Source organism: Papaver somniferum, chromosome 11 (genome assembly GCF_003573695.1).
Source record: "Papaver somniferum cultivar HN1 chromosome 11, ASM357369v1, whole genome shotgun sequence".
Classification (NCBI taxonomy): domain Eukaryota; kingdom Viridiplantae; phylum Streptophyta; class Magnoliopsida; order Ranunculales; family Papaveraceae; genus Papaver; species Papaver somniferum.
The window spans coordinates 81,010,786-81,028,048 of NC_039368.1; the positions used below are offsets into that span (position 1 = coordinate 81,010,786).

General features: G+C 36.4%; 1 protein-coding gene and 1 non-coding gene across 2 annotated transcripts; both read right to left on the reverse strand.

Annotated features, from left to right (window-relative positions):
* Positions 1–7,424: 7,424 nt before the first annotated feature.
* LOC113325650 lies at positions 7,425–7,616 on the reverse strand. The gene has a single exon (XR_003348103.1). It is a non-coding gene; the product is annotated as a U2 spliceosomal RNA (small nuclear RNA).
* Positions 7,617–8,250: 634 nt separating this feature from the next.
* LOC113321691 (V-type proton ATPase subunit a1-like) lies at positions 8,251–15,125 on the reverse strand. The gene is made up of 18 exons (XM_026569597.1): positions 14,786–15,125; positions 13,926–13,970; positions 13,572–13,694; positions 13,269–13,376; positions 12,783–12,896; positions 12,524–12,697; positions 12,285–12,422; positions 11,890–11,997; positions 11,654–11,761; positions 11,417–11,565; positions 11,034–11,187; positions 10,756–10,916; positions 10,237–10,443; positions 9,958–10,141; positions 9,782–9,865; positions 9,267–9,460; positions 9,127–9,186; positions 8,251–8,905 (listed from the first exon to the last, which is right to left on the reverse strand). Exons 1-18 carry the CDS (start codon positions 14,924–14,926, stop codon positions 8,701–8,703), a joined length of 2,457 nt encoding a protein of 818 aa, XP_026425382.1. The 5' UTR covers positions 14,927–15,125; the 3' UTR covers positions 8,251–8,700.
* Between the last annotated feature and the right edge of the window lie 2,138 nt (positions 15,126–17,263).

A 17,263-nucleotide genomic window follows, 5' to 3' on the forward strand; every position in this document is an offset into this window, starting at 1 on the left:
CAGGATATACCAAGAGATCATCTTGCCAATCCCCAATTATAACAAGCCGCAGTCTTATGATCCTAGTGATAGGATTATTGTTCCTATTCTTGTGCCTCCACCTGGTAGACGAAGAGAACAGCGTTTCAAGAAGGCTTGGGAGAAGCAAAAGAGGCCTATGATGTGCACAAAGTGCTTCACTCTTGGTCACCACAACAGAGCTACCTGCCCCATGCCTTGATTCTTTTTATTATGTTTGATTTATTTGAAAGATTCTTTGTTTTTTGGTTTTTACTTTTGGTAATGTCTTTTCATTTTTCTATTCATGGATAATTAGTGTCGGGATCTGTGTACCATTATGTACACCTTCCTGTACACTTCACTTTTCTTACCTGTCTTTTTACATGTGTAGCATTATGTACACCTTGTTGTACAATGGATGCTACTAGTTTATTTTTTTAGTAATATTCTATCTTTTCAGTTCTAATGCCAGTAATTAGTTTTTATTTTTGTTGTTTAATGATTGATACTGGGTTATTACTTTTTCTATTTTATGTTTCTGTTAGTACATGTGTACCATTATGTACACCTTCCTGTACCACTGCCTGTCAGATTTTCTACTCTGTCAGAAACTTTGCACAATCATGTACACCTTAATATTTCCTAACCTGTAATACATACTTTAGTACTGACACAAGTCTATTTTCAGAACATCAATATTGAAACTAATAAAAAACATTAATTCAAGATCTTTATAATAGTGAAAGTCTTAAACAGAAAGTTGAAAACTTAAATTTGTCTGAAGATTAAAAATGTTTAGAAGAAATTCAGAAAGTGATCTTGAATGAAGATTAAAAACTCTTCTTCCTCTTCAATAGTTTCTTTCCTGTAGTCTTGCGCCACTGATTATGCTCCTCGTCCTTCGCTATATCCCACACCTTTTCATACCATCCGACTTTTGTCAACATCTTGGCCACCAATTTTGATCTCATTTGCTGACAAATGTCTTCGGCTCTCTGCTGACCTTTTTCCATACCTTTTGTTGTCTTCATACTTCGTTTCATAAAGTAACAAGTATATATTAGACAGTCCGGGTTGATTCCTTGTGAAGGGCATGTCATGATGTTTAATTCGTGCTCTTCTATAGGTGGGTAACCCTTCAATGCTCTCTTCTTATTGAGTTCCACTTGTACCACATCTGCTAGTTTCTTTGCATCGTCTTTATATGACTGCTCATTTTCTGAGTGTAACGAATTATACCATTTCCATTCCTTAGCTTCGAAATCAAAATTCAAAAGCGACCAGTGTAATCCCATCCTCGTTTGATCTGTAGAGTGATTGATAGGGATTACAAGAACTTCCAGATTCTCAGGCATGTCCCGTATGAAATCAACCACAAGCTTTTGCACCTCGCTGGTGACATTATACTTGACATAGTACTGCAATTAATAATTTGTTAGAAAACAAAATTAATTAGGATCACCTTAATCAGAAAACTAACAAGCATGTACACTACTACAAAAAACTAACAAATCAAACATTGTAGGCCTGAAAACAGACCGTATATCCATGTATGATATACAGGTGTACACCTATGTACACACCTATATAAATCTAACAATCAAGAATTAGCAAACCATGTGTCAATCATAGATGCATATTGGTGTACATCTATGTACATAGCTAAATAAATCTAAGAATCAACACTTAACAGACCATGTGTCAATCATATATGCATATTGGTGTATATCAATGTACACAACTAAAGAAATCTAAAAACACATAGAACACGCCATGTCAATTAGGTGTACAACTATGTACACAATATTAAAGTAACTATATATGACATTTCTTATTTGTTTTGAGAAACTTACACATGCAGTAGGACTGATAATTTCACAGCTCAGATACTTTTTGTCATCTGGATGACGAATGCTATCTCTGACAAGTGCTCTTCTACGTCGATGGATGTAGAAATGGAGTACCTCTTGGTCCAGATATTTGTTGAACATCAGTTCACGAAGTACTCTTCCAACAATCAAAATATCTTCCTTGACTGTTGGATCATCCAGTCTTGTTAGTTTCCAAGCTACAGAGCTACGGAAATATAAAGGAAATGTTAACACGGTGTACAAAGTTGTGCACATAATTTTTTTTATAAGATTCAATCATGGTGTTTTGTGAACTTACTCCATGCTTGCATAATCGAAGAATTTTTGTACCCTTTTTTTGTCCTGTCCTGGTTGCATAGCATGGTATAGTGGTGATAGACGAACATCTGGCAATGGATTATGAGGACGATATACATCTCCCTTTCTCTTTATTGGGGAATGATAGCTTGGTTCTTATCCCTCTTTGATCCCCTTGCCTTTTGGATCTGCTTTTATTACAACTCGTTTGGTTTTACCCTCGGAAATGAATTTAGGATCTAGCTTTATTTTTGCATTTCTCTTTTGTGGTGTCTTGGACAACTCGCCAGCGGCTTGTGTCTTCAACATCTCTGCTTCCTTCATCCTCCCTGATCTTGTCCTCACTGGAGTCGTCTTCTCTTCTTCTACCTCTTGGCTGCTAAAAAATTTACTAGGATTTTATTTAATGAACTGAACTGCTTCTTCAATGATCCTTTCTCGTACATCTTCATTGGATAATGATTTTTGCGACGACTCTTATTTTGGATCTTCTTGGCTCAATAATGCAAAGCTTGGACAATCGTGGAGGATCAGGGTTGCCATCTTTTCCTTCACTTCAGATGGTGCCGTTCTGTAACAACCTTTTTCAAGCTTTACGAATACAGTTTCAGACAAGTTATCTAGAAGGTCCTCAATTGATGTATAAGTCTCATTCTGTGATTATTCTCCTTGTGTGAGTAAAAGGACTTCTTTAGGATCCAACTGACATATGGCTTCAGCTGCAATTATAGTAGCTTCATCAATTTCAGTTGTTCGAGTGCCATCCATCACATTCTGGTCATCAAGGTTCACTTGGTCTTGTTTATCTTCATTGATTACACTTGTCTTTGGCATAGAAGTACTGAAAAATGAAATTTGTATGAGAATTTTCAATGGTGTACAAAGTTTTACACCAATGTACAGGTATGTACACAAATTCAGAAGAAGTCATAAAGGTGTACATCCTTGTACACACATATTGAAAACATAAAATATATATATATAAGCTGAGATCATTTTCTTTATACCTTTGCTTGTTAGCAGCTTCACACCCAGCTACTTTGTCAATTTCATCAGTTTGAGCTGTATCCTGGTCATTAAGGTTCATATGCTCTTCTTGACCTTCAGGGATTTCAACTTCCTTTGGCAGAAGAGTGCTGAAAAAAATGCAATTTTTTTTGAAAATGAGAAATCACTAAGGTGTAAATCTTGATACACACACAGAAGAAATCACTAAGGTGTACATATTGGTATACATATATAGAAAATGAGAAGAAATGCGAGCTACACATATACCTCGGCTTGTTACCATTTTCATACTCAACTCCTTGGCTTGTTCCATCCTTGCCATCCTCTTCTTCATTTGCCTCATTGGTCTTTGGTGAAGGAGTGCTAAAAAGATTCAAGTTTTGAGAAAAGGTATTAGGTTTCACACACTGGTGTACGACTATGTACACACATAAAAAAAGAAATGACTTGCAAATTTAAAAAAAGTGATGTTGTACCTTTGTTTTTCAGGAGTTTCAGACGGAAATTCATTCCTTTCAAATTCAGTTCTATGCTCGTCATCACCACCTTTTCTACCCTCTTTGTCATTGTCATGATCATGCATATCACCACCCTTAATACCCTCCTTGTCATTGTCATTGTCATCACCATCATCATTATGATCATGCATGTCACCATCTTCATTGTGCTCCTCCTTGTCATTGTCATCACCATCATCATCATCTTCCTTGTGCTCCTCCTCAACCTTGTCATCCTCCTCCTCATCATCCTCATCCTCCTCAATCACATCATCTTTCTTGTGCCCCTCCCCATCATCCTCATCCTCCTCCTCATCATCATCATAATCCTCCTCATCCTCCTAAATCTCCTCATCCTCCTCAGTTTCAAGCCGTATTTCCTTTGCGCATTTAAAGATTTCAGCAAAGTTTAATTACGGAAATCATTAGTTTCTCTATCTGTCAAGATCATTAGACCAACTTCATTAACTTTTAGTCTTTTATCTTCAATGAAACTAAGAAGCCTTTCTTGCCTATCTAGAACTTCAGTAAGCTCCTCATCCAACTCCTTTCTTCGCATATCTGAAATGCGCAGCTTTTCCTTCACATCATATATGCTACTTTCCTGTTTCTGCCTCCGGTACTCATCTAAAAGCAATCGCTCTTCATCAGTATAAGCGTTCACCCATCCTGGTTGCATCTGAAAACATGCCAAAGTATCAACATTGATCACAGGTGTACAATTTTGTACATATGTTGTAAGAGTGTACATTATTGTACACAAGACAAATTTCTTAAAATCTATCAACAATGTACAATCCTGTACACCTTATTAAAGGTGTATATCAATGTACATATACTATTCTAAGAAAGTTTTTTGAGATACCTTTTTCATGGCATCATTCAGGTCTTTCTCGATTGTATTACCGACGTCGCTGATGATCCACCTAAGAAGCCTTAGCATACCTTCCTCATTGCTTGGCTTCATGATTTTGTTGTGTTCAGCAAACTAATGCTGCATTAACAAATAGGTGAATAGTTGGAAATGTAAGAGAAAGGAACAAACACAATGAACAAAATTATTTAAAATGGTGAATGGATATATCAGGTGTACAACTGTGAACTCACCAACAGATAAAGCACACAACCATTAACTTTAAGTGGTGAATCCTGATGTTTCTTAATGCTCTCCATGAGATACTCATTTATATGAACTGGCCAGCAAGTTCTCTTTATCCTATCCAAAGACTCAAAAAAGTGTACAAACTGGTTCTTGCTAATCATACTTCTGTTTGCCTGGGTAAAAAAGACCGTGATACACAAGTACATAGTAAACAACACCACTAAGTCTTCAGCATTTCTTTCAATCTCCATTTTCGACTTTGGTTTTAGCTTCATGATACGTACGATTTCCTCCTCCACATCTTTTTTTCCCATCTCAGTTTGTTTCTTAAGAGTCAATCTGTTTATCAGCGGACCATTTTTTTTTCGGCTGCAGTTTTTACATATTCCCCTTTTTCAACTTCCATTGGCACCATCTTAATCCCATAAAATAGAAACAAATCCTCAGGTTCACTCTTTACTGCCACTTGCTTGTTCTTCTTGGTAGTATCAAACATGAAATAATGTCCACCTGAGTCACAAATTTCATGGCGGCACTGTCTCACAATTTTCAGAATTGAGTTTGGGTTCTTAGTCCATATATCATCTCTCTTTTTACTTGTATCTTTCTCATCTTTCCGGTATGCATTTTTTTGGACAAAGATATCTACAACAGGCCAGAATGATCCTTCTTTTTGCTTCTCTAGTTGATAATTGGTGAACCATACTTTTTCTCCTCTTTTTGTTTCATCTTCCTCAAGGTTTCTATTCACAAAGTCACTGAAGGCATGGAAACTTGACCTATATGGTTTGCTGGTATCTACGAAAATGAACCAAGAAGAATAATACATTCATTATACTCATACAAGTACAAATCATATCACTGTATGCATAAATAGGACCATATCAAACAGGTGTATAGCTGTGTACACTCCTACAGAAAACTAACTAAAGCAACATTTGTTCCCACACAACATGCCATAAATCAATGTGCGTGTAAAAATCTTTACACTCATACAGAAATCTATCAAAAACAGCTTTAAAACACACACAACAGGCAAAATAAAGGTGAAATAGCATGTTGGTGCAAAGATGTGTACACCAGCACCAAAAACGATGGGATAATATGTTGAGAACATACACATTAGTCCATAAGAATATGAAATAGCATGTTGGTGAAAAGATATGTACACCAGTAAACACAAGTGACGGCAAAACAGGTTGACAACACACACAACATGCCATATGAAAGTGAAATAGCATGCTGGTGCAAAGATGTGTACACCAGCACCAAAAACGATGGGATAATATGTTGACAACATACACATTAGTCCATAAGAATATGAAATAGCATGTTGGTGCAAAGATATGTACACCAGTAAACACAAGTGACGGCAAAACAGGTTGACAACATACACAACATGCCATATGAAAGTGAAATAGCATGTTGGTGCAAAGGTGTGTACACCGGTAAACACAAGTGACGGCACAACACATACATTAGGCCATATGAATTTGAAATAGCATGCTGGTGTACAAACCAGTACACTGCTACAGAAACATCTTTAAAACAGACAGAACATGACATGAATCACTGCAACAACATTGTGGTGTACTAGTATGTACACACCAGCAACAATTCCAATAAAAATTGCTAAAAAAAACAGGTAGAACTGGACATGAATCACTACAACAACATGGCGGTGTACAGATCTGTACACATGTACAATAAATTGAATAAAAATTGCTCAAAAATAGAAAGAACTGGACTTGAATTGTTACCATTTTTTGAGATAACAGATGTTGAAGGCTTTGGAGACTTTGGAGGTTTTGGAGGATTTGAAGGCTTTGATTTCTTCTTAGCTGGTGATTTTTTGAAGTTTCTGGTACTGAAATTGATGTTGAATCTTCTAATGATCTCTTCAATCTCGTTTTTGGTCATGTTGATTTCCGAATCTCTTCTGCAGCAACTGATGGTGTTGGGGATGAAATTGGTGTTGAATCTTTTAATGCTGACTTTGATCTCGTTCTTGGTGATGTTGATTTTTGAATTTCTTCTACCGCAACTGTTGGAATTTCTTTTTCAGTTGATGTTGAATCTTCCACTGTTGGTGGTGCATTTTTCTTTGAAGCTATTTTTTTTCCTTTCAACATGATGTTACTGATTGTTCAACCATCTAGTTGTTTTGATTAGTAAGATATTAGAGTTTTTGATTGAAAGTTTCTTTGAATTGAAAATTTTCTAGGGTTCAAAATGTTGAGATATGAGTAGTTTTGATTTTTTTCTTCTGCTTTTCAGTCTTCAAAAGAAAAAGAAGGAATAAATGATTTGTCCGTTACGCCGTTTAATTCAGTTTTTTTCCAAGCTACGTGTCACAACTACATTTATGGTGTCAGTAACAAAATTGTATCCATTCGCTGCACGTGTGCTTTATGAAAAGCGTATGAAGGATAGCAACGTCTTTATATATTTTTTGGACTAATCAGTTCCTACTGATTAGTTGGATAATCTTTTCTTTTCGGGGCAGTTTTGGACTGAACCGTAATATTGGTGGGGGTGTGCGAGGCCTATAGTTGGATCGTATTGGTTGGTGGGGGTATGGCCTTTAGTTGGATCGGATCAGAGTGGACTAATCTTTTCTTTTTTTGTAACTGAACCGTTTTTTAATATTGGGGGTGCGCCAGGCCTCTGCAGTAGTGCAACACAGAGGCGATGCATGAGAACCCCAGCAGCTTGCTGTTGTGGTGGGAACTCCCCCATAAAAAAAAAAACTAATTTAATATCGTGTGAGCCGATATCAGATATTAAACTGATAAGTAAAGACTACACTTGATCTAAGGTATGGTCAGCGTAGATTTTTATACCGTCTTGTTTGCATACCTCTTCTCTAGCCTGGTCTATGTGGGACTAAAGCATAAGATCACCTGGACAATGGGAGTGAGATGAGGTTCCAGCTTTATACAAGTACTGCTTGGGTTTTTTCCTGCAATCTAATTGGGACCTTTCCTATATTTTCAACCCTAGTGTTTATCAGGACCACCTGTACCATTGGGAGGTGAACCCATGGCTTGGCCAGAGGTGGCGAATTCATCGCCTGCAGAATCCTGGAGGTGAAAGGGTATCGAATCTTCAATAGGTGCAAAGAGATTTTTCATGGATGAGATCAAGATAAGATATTTTCTCTGTAATGTAGCAAGACTAACGAAAAGAGGTAATTTTGTCAAGAGTAACTGTTTGTAAACATGAAAGTTCAACAGATTCATGAGATATACAAATTAGAGTACAATATACACATCAAATTCAAAGACATCCGGTTAAATAGAGTTGTTCTTGTATTTGCATGGAAATTAGAGTGAAAGGTTGTCATTATGACAACAAGTTCGTATTATGAGATATAAATAACTATTTACCAATACACATCAAATGAGAGTAATAACCTAAGAAGAAAAATATGCCCATGAAACATAAATTTGAATGCAAAAGAGAATGTCCATTATGCCTATGAAGCAGTACCAATTTTTTCTGCAAAATTCACACTTCTTGTGTGTAAAAATCATTATAATTTGCTCCTCTGATGATCTGATACAGAGCAGTTACATTGTATTTTATGATTACTTTTTTTTAGTTCCTTAATTCTTAGCCTCAAAAAGGAAAAATAATACATGAGTGTGGATCTAACAACAGCCTCAAATAGAAACTTTACATATGCTCTTTTCTATACCCAAAATACCTTCTGAAAGAAATTTGGAAAATGAATTTTACATTTACGGTTTTAAAATGGCAGGACAAAGGAGAATCAACCTTTGCAGCTCTCGATAGACTTCAATCGAGATCCATCACTGTGTATATATTCTTGGTTCTCTTCTTTTCTTCACTTTGTATTTTCAGTTGGAGGTTAAACAAGAAAGGCATTGTGTTGATGCTTGCGATGGAAATATAACACTGGTCATTCTTCTTCGTCGGCCAAGGTGGAAAAGGCAAAGGGTTTGAACTTGTACCCATCACCATAGTAGAACTTGTTCTGAAATTCCACCCAGTGGAGACGCAAGGCATGCAGTAAGGCGCTAAGGGTTTCCATCCCGAGTAATACGGAAGCTGTGGCAGACACAAAAACCAAAAGTCCTACCAACCGAATTGCGGGATTATCATACCTGTGAACATCATAATTTCACTCATTATTGTTTCACCAAGGATCCCTTTTAGAATGAGTTTACAGGTTCATGTGATACACAATGTCTAAATTTGACTCATTTTATATAAGACGTATAGCCAAGTTGTGGTCTGTTATAATGCACAGTTTCATAAAATAGAGTAGAAAAATCTGCACGAAGAAAACAACCGAGATCTGCAATATGATAAAGTTCTAACTCACCCCCAGGCAAGGAGAAGGACTTTCTCATAGAAAACAGTTGACAGCTCCGAGTGGGCCAAGCTGTTATCAGTAGAAGTAATGAACATGAGCATAGCTTAAAATCATGTAATGAAATCAATATGACAAGCAAAACAAAATACCTTAGAGCCCACAGACGAAGGTATGATGCAGTATTTGAAACTGCACCCAGAACAAACTCAATAGAGTGTATCATTTGATGCACGAAAACCTCACTGAAATTGAAATCTTCGTGATGTTGCCTTGCAGAATCAGGCTCCACTTCAAGATCCATTTCTGAGGTGCCAAGCATTCCATATGTACGACCTTGAAATCTCTATAAACATCACATAAAATAAATTTAGTAACCAAGGATATTCAGTGTTTACGAAGTAAATTTAGTAATTAGGAGTTTCAGTGTTTATGAAGTTATCCACGTTCATTTTCCTTTGTTTACTTAGTAAGAATGTACGATATATGGCTTACTTGAGTAACTCATTGACAGAAAAAGATAACCTTACCAATTTGCTGAGTGAGGTGTGAAATGAATGGAAATATCAAATATACGAGAAATCGGATAAAGCAAGACTAAACAAGGAATGGAACTAAGATTCACTCCGAGTAATAAGATGCACCAATAAGCTAAGATGCAGTATACCTCAGAATGTTGCTTCTTCAAAATAAAAGGCTTTGGAAAGAGCATCCAAGGAACAGCGACAAAAGCCAAAAGTAACAACACTATCTGCAAGAAGAATTTGGCATACCAAAATGAAGACCAGAAACAATAGTATTAGCGTCAACTAAAACTATAGGAAGAGTGGATATGGAAATTGCCTGCAGAGGTCTCTGGCCTGGAAACAACTGATTGTCTCCAAGATCATCAGTGGGACTCAAGAACATATAAATCATCACATGATAGAGATCTGCCTGAGATCCTGTGCACCACTTTATGACAATGAGGAGTGCCAGATACCCAAAGAGGCTGTTAAGAAATATCACTTGCGGTATAAACTGGTACCTGTGGACAGCGAGACAATATCAAAATGCTATTCTCTATAAAGATGGAGTGGAGTTAAAGAGAAGAACCGAAGGGAGAAAGAAAGACCGACACACCTTACATCTATTGAACTTCCAAAGAACCTTGCATTGAAATAACTCATTATGATTCCTAAGTTCATCTGAGTCACACCAAATAAAATTGACATCTTCATTTTAAGGGAGTTAAGAAAAGGTAGCTCTGAACGACTTCCACGCCAGCTAGGATCCAGACCGAATGGGTATGGATCACGGTATTTAATCAATCCAATGGTACGTGCCTCACTGATACAACAACACGGATGTACACACAATCAAGTTACTCTCATATACCTTGTCATGGCAGCAGACTAGCAATATAACATCTTAGGAGGGTACAATATAATCATGTATCTCCATGGTTAATGTGGTAGTTATGCAGTAGCATAAACTGGGGAAAGGTTGTTAATGCATCTTGATTCACATTTATAGTTGAAGCACACAAGGTGAGAGGGAAAAAAGTTCATTATTTTTATTAATACCAGCCGGGTTACAGTGGGTGTGTAGCCAGTTGTTCTAGATTCTGCATTGAGAAAGCATAACTATCTATAATCGTACCTGCATTGAGTATCTCGGCATTTATAAGCACTCTGACCGAATATATGAAATGGAACAGAGAAGAATTCGTTGTAGATTAAACCGCAATAAATAGAAAAGATAGACATCAAAAGAAGCACGTAACGCCCACCAAATGCCATCTCCAAGAAGCTGCCAAGTTTCTGACCAAAAAAAAGTGAAAATTGCAAATCAAACAAGAATCTAAGTCTTTGCCTGGTTCTAAAGATGCTTCAAAACCTACAACTTCACAAAGCACAGAAATATATAAGAAGAGATACCTGAGATGCCAGTTTGCGCTCTTGAGCTATAAGAATTAAAGCACCAATCAACAGGCATAAGCCATGACCCCAGTCCCCAAACATCACAGCAAAAAGAAATGGAAAAGTAATAACAGTATAAACTGCAGGATTTGCTTCTTGGTATCTAGCAAAACTGTAAAGCAAGATCATTGTGTAAGAATTTTAATCAATATGATCCCAAAATGCAATGGTACATATGTAAAAAGAGTCAATTGTATCTGTAAGTAATCCAACCAAACTGGAATCACTGAAGAGAAAGGGCTACATTTCAAGCACAAATCTCCATTCAGGGATGATCTCTGATGCTAGCAAAACTTTTCAGTAAAAGGGATAAGTATGTGATAATAAATATAACTACATACCCATATGCATCAACAATTTCCTGATAGGCGCTAGTGAAGTTGTTGGTTTTAAAATAGGTAGGCGGTGATTCCATGGTATCCATCATGTGAAATATTATTCCCACTTGTGTATTGCTATCAATTGTTGCTCGCTGCAGTGCATCTTGAATCTGTTGAACATACGCATCCATACTTCCAGTTAGTATCACCTGATAACAAGCATTGACAAATTAATGAATCAGATGTAAGAAAAATTACCTGAGGTTTTGCAAATGTTGGGCACCATCCCTCTCCAACAAGACATTTCTTCGTGACATCAAAGTTGAGCATATTCAAAATATCATACACAGCTTTCTCCTTTCTTACCTAAAAAAGTGAAGATGAAGGGAAAACCATACATCCACAATGATAGTAAAAGTTAGCTGCTCATCTGGAATAGTATTGCACTGCAGCTACTAAGTTGCTCTAACGAACATGAATTGTATTTTACTCACCATGATTATCCACTTTCGCAAGTAGAATCCAATTTCAGTAAGGGCTTTATCTCGATGACGTGTCCCAGCATCTAGTGTGGTTTCTAACTCGGACAGTCTGGCTGAAACCTGCAAGATAAATGTCGAACTTAGTGCATAAGAATAATATAGAAGGAATATACACAGAGGTAACTGATAATGCCACGGGCCCACAAACTCAAGATCATGTAAAATAATTTATTGTAATTGATTGTAAAATAGCACAACTAAATAATATCAGATCAAAAGCTATGTTGGAGACCAATTCCGAATGTAATGTGTATCTACATATCTTCTACTAACAAAACGGATTTTCAGCAGAATAACTTCCTCACTTAAGCAAGAGAAATATTGGGCCTTTAAAGAAACCAGAATACCTCTTGGGTTATATGCCTCTGTTTGGTGATATCTTCAGGGACAGGGTAGTAATTTGCACTGAATGCTTCACAAATTTTCAGTATTTTATTTTTTGCTTGCTCCCCTGAAAAGAAAACTACAAACACTGTTTTCTCGACCTGCACATTATAAACAGCGGAAGGAGAAAAATTGGTTATCAACGTAAAATATTTAACCAGTTAACCAAGTGTGTAACTGCAAGTGCATTGAAGACACATACCATTTCACCAGATATAGGGTCTGCGACATACTCTTCAGCTGTTGCCTGATTAAAAAGCATATTGCCTCTTGTAGCACGGAATAGCATCCTCTCAAATCTTAGAACTTTGGACTTGGAGATAATCCCGCTAATAAATCTTAAACTAGGTTGCATAGCTGGCCCAGGGTGCATTTGCTGTCAAATCAATATGAACTAAAAAATCAAAGCAAATTCATTCTAGCGTTCACGTGTTCATGCAAGTAGAATAAGGAAAACGAACCTCCTCAAGCAATGACGCATTCTCCACATAATCATCCTTCAAAAACACATTTTCGTCCAACTCTCTCTCCTGTGCAGTTGAATGGTTCGGAACTGTAACAAGAAATTCACCTGCCTGGAATGATAAAAAATGAGATAGTATGGATTCATGAACCTATACGGTGACACAATAGAGCAATCTACTTTGAAAGGACCATATAGGTTGAGGTTATAATCACAATTATATCACTACCATTTTAGAAGGTGAGATGAACTTAAAAAAACAGCCAGGAAAGTTGGAAAAGTGCAGCGTACATTATGCCATCTGTCTGTGTATCGTTGAGCCATATATCATGACAATAACCAGAGAACAGATGCCTAACAGACCAAATTTTCACATGGGGTCTGTTTTATTTTTTTTCAAAGAGTTTTGAATATCTGTACCAAGATACACTACAACCCTGTTTTCTCAAGCACTGTAATAGTTTTTCAAAGACTATAAATATACCTTATGCAGCACCATCTTGAACTCTAAGAGCTCATTATAAGTTTGTCGTAGTTTCTCACTGTTGGCATTCATTTCAATAAGTTCTGTTTCATGCTCAGAAAGTCGTATCTGAAACCAAATAAAATTAAAATTGATCAGTAATCTGGTAGTCACAGGATGAAAGAAGTAATGTATAGCATAATCCACTAATAAGTGTATGTGTGTTAGAGGAGCACCTAAAGACAAATACAAGTGCTAAATGACCAAGTCAGAGACCCAGGGCTCACTTATAAGAAAGAGAAATTATCCACAACAATAAGTTACCTCTAAATCTTCCAATTCAATATCAGGTTGCATGCCAGGATGAGCAGAAGATGCTAGACCGGCCTTGCTGATTTGATCTTTAAAGAACCGTAACTTCCGTGACATCTCTCCACATCGTTTTACCTAAGCAATAGCTTTCAGACATAAATACCAATAATTGGAATATCAAAGTCTCCTGAAGCAATTTTATTTTATTTCATTTTTGGAGGGTGAAGGTTGGAATTATGGTAAATCTGATCGGTAAAACCAATGCATTATGCTAAGACTAAGACACATCAAGGTATGGTCTGCTTCCAAGTTTTTCAACATAAAAAGAACTTTCATGAGTTAAACTCCAATATGAACTACTCATACCTGATTGACAAAAGTCCGCTGAAAAGGACTTTTACTATCGTTTAACTGTCATCAGAAAAGTTACAGAGTTAGGACATTATATATACAATTACATCAATAGCTTACAAGTGCCTAAAACAGTGAGTCAAAAATTAAAATAAAATGGCATACTAAATGAGTAAATATAGTCATAATCCAATCGTCCATACAACACGAGTCAAGATTAATCAAACTGACTCGGCAATTGGAGACAGCTTACTCGGGAAATGCAGCTTAATCAAACTTATCAAAGCTTACTATCTTCACAGCACCTGGATTGATTTAACCAACACAAAACATGTACTAACAACCATCTTCATAGTCGTTCATCAATTTTTATTTTTACCAGTCACAACGAAATGCACATACCAAACTCTCTCTCCTTAAGTTGGAATCATTTCCATGATCCATATAGTACAATTCAATCAAACAGAGAGTTATAACACAATGTTTTCAAAAATTCACAGAAAATTAAACTTAACACCACTCATATCCTAAGTTGCATGTATGTTTTCAGTTCCACCATGATCCCCTACATCATAAATCTCAACAGAAATCCTAATTTTGCCGTTTTTATCACTTTGATCCAGAACAAGATCTACTCAACTAACATTTCCAACTCTCATTACCGTCAAATACAATAAATTATGTTCTTAATACACCATAAATTCCTAACTTACTACCGACACATTCAAATTTAAACAAACCACCAACCGAATTGCAAAATTTTAACCTGCCGTTATCGATTTAAGATTCGACAAAAAAAAAATCATGACTCTAATCAAAATGCACAGAAATGAAATTAGAGTGAGAGATCTGAAATAAAAATTAGGTCTACTTACATCTTTAAATTGAAGGAGTCCAATTTCCCCAAGATAAGAAACGGCTCTATGAGCAGATTCGACAGGGAATATAAGCTGAACAAATGACATCTTCTCCGAACGCATTAGATCCATGCTCGGCAATCTGTCTATGAACTCCATTTTCCATCAACCGAAACCAAAAATTATTCCTCTAGATCTTCAGATCTGATGAAGAAAATAAACCAAAAAGAGCTTAAAGAGTTTCTCTCTCTAAAGGGAGGGAGGGAGATTTATTTTTGTTGCCTGCCTGCCCCCAGTTCTTGCGTTGCGTTCTTGCTTGCAACTGCTGCCAATTTCGGATTTTCCCACTTCACTTTTCCGAAGCCAGATGACTCCTCCCTTTGGTGATGATCCAGTGGCCACCAAACTTTTTTGATTCTGTGTGTTGGCGGGCCCACCTCTAACTTGCTTAGATTCTAAGATTGCTTAGACTAAAGACCGTGATGATCAGGAGGAGGGTGTTGATATGATCAACGGCTGATAATAGTGGAGGTGGTGAAAAATTATTAGGACAGAGATCCATTTAATGTGTGGCACGTGGCGTTTAATTAAGTTACTGACGTTGTTTTTGTCAATGCCTAGGGGAGATAAAATAAAGAGATGGTTAATGACTTATGAAGTACGGTATTATACGATCCGAGGAATAATCTACGAAAGTTGGAGAAGAAGAAAAGTATAGTTTGGTAGTGGTGAACGAACGGGACGTTCAAATACTTCGTATCTAAGATAGATTTTAGATAGATATAAGTATGTTGATTGATTAAACTTAAGATTTAAAATGGTTTTGTGTAAATAAATGTCCGATAGATAAATGTAGTCCAGCATTTTTAAGAAGGAAGACCCCATTACACTCTTATTTTCACACTATTACACATGTTTAGAGGCATTTATTTAAATCAAAATCAAACAGAAAGGTATTTTGAACCAAATATTTTGGGAATATGTTAGTTTTGCAAAGCTCTACATACTCATTCTGAAATACCAAGCTTTAACATGTACTAGTCTTAACGGTTGAAAATTAGTCGATTTTCAACAGTCAATTTTCAAAATAGTAGGTGGTGGAGTTATACGTTTCGAAATGAGCTCATTTTTTGTGGGTATGTAGATCTTTGTAAGATGAACATATCCCCAAAATATTAGCTTCAAATATTTTACCATTTAATTTTGATTAAGAAAAATGTCTCCAAACGTGTGAGATAATGAAAATAACAATGTGAGGGGATCTTTTTTCTTTTTTAAATTCCATCGTAGTAAACGACTGTGGGCAGAACCCACCTTGTGTGAAAAATGCTTGTTTCTTTGGGAAAGAGTGATATTATGTGAGTTGACACTTGACAATTTACTCAGAAGTGGGCACAAATGTCCTACGTTAAAACATCATTGACTAAGGGCGAACCTCGATTAAATAAGAAATCCAACTCTTCCCAGAGACGGATCCAGAAATCTAGAACCATTAGATATTTCACTTAGCGTATAACTGGAGTTTTATATGAAATTACATTATGATCATTACTTGAGCTTATTGGCTAAGTTCTTAGAGTGCTTGTGTGATTACCAGTTAGTCTATGATAACAGCGATCGATTCAAGAACCAGTGGATCCAGGAATACAAGGTAGGCGTGGCTTGTCATCAAATCAGGTGGGAACTCTGTAAACTTCTTGTAATCATTTAGTTTCTTTTCAACTACGAGCATGGTGCATCTTTACTTTTATGAGCATATTTGCGTGTAATTAGATGGGTATGTTGTGTAATATGCGTTGTTTGGATTCTCCAAATGTTATATCTATTTTATACCTATTATAGCCCAGATAAGGCAATATCGTAATCGAGGCTTCGGCTCTCAATATAATTCTTTCACAATTTCTTGTGAGAATCTATTCGTATGCATATTATGCTGGATTGTAAAATCTTCGGGACTTATTATGGTAGTTTCCTGAATCATGGTTTGTATGGGCACTCTATGTGTATGACGTTATTATTGGAGTATGGAGTTATTATGCCGTCGTCTTATCCAATGAGTTTGGCGGGGTCTGAGTGACATATTTTTGGTTATTCTAGTTTCATTTTTGTGGATCATTCGGTGGTGGTCTTTCACGGTTATTGTTATTATGGTATGCAATATCTGAGGAGGTGGGGTTAGAATAACTTTTTCTTTCATAAATGTTATATTACAATGTTTGTTGATTGTTGATTGAATAATTAGATGAGTGTTTGTGTGATATACCCGCGATGAGTGAATATATTCTCCCCACAGCTCCTTGTTAAGTCTTATTTAGCAAGTGAAGTGTAAATATTAGATAGCACGAGAAGTGCAATGTAGCTATCTAGCGCGTAAAGCGTAATAGTATTACTTTTTATTTTATATCCTAATTTATGTCGTTAATAGCTCAGATGAGGCAATATTATATCGAGGTATTTGGGGAATATACTCTTATGCATGTTATGCACGGTGACATG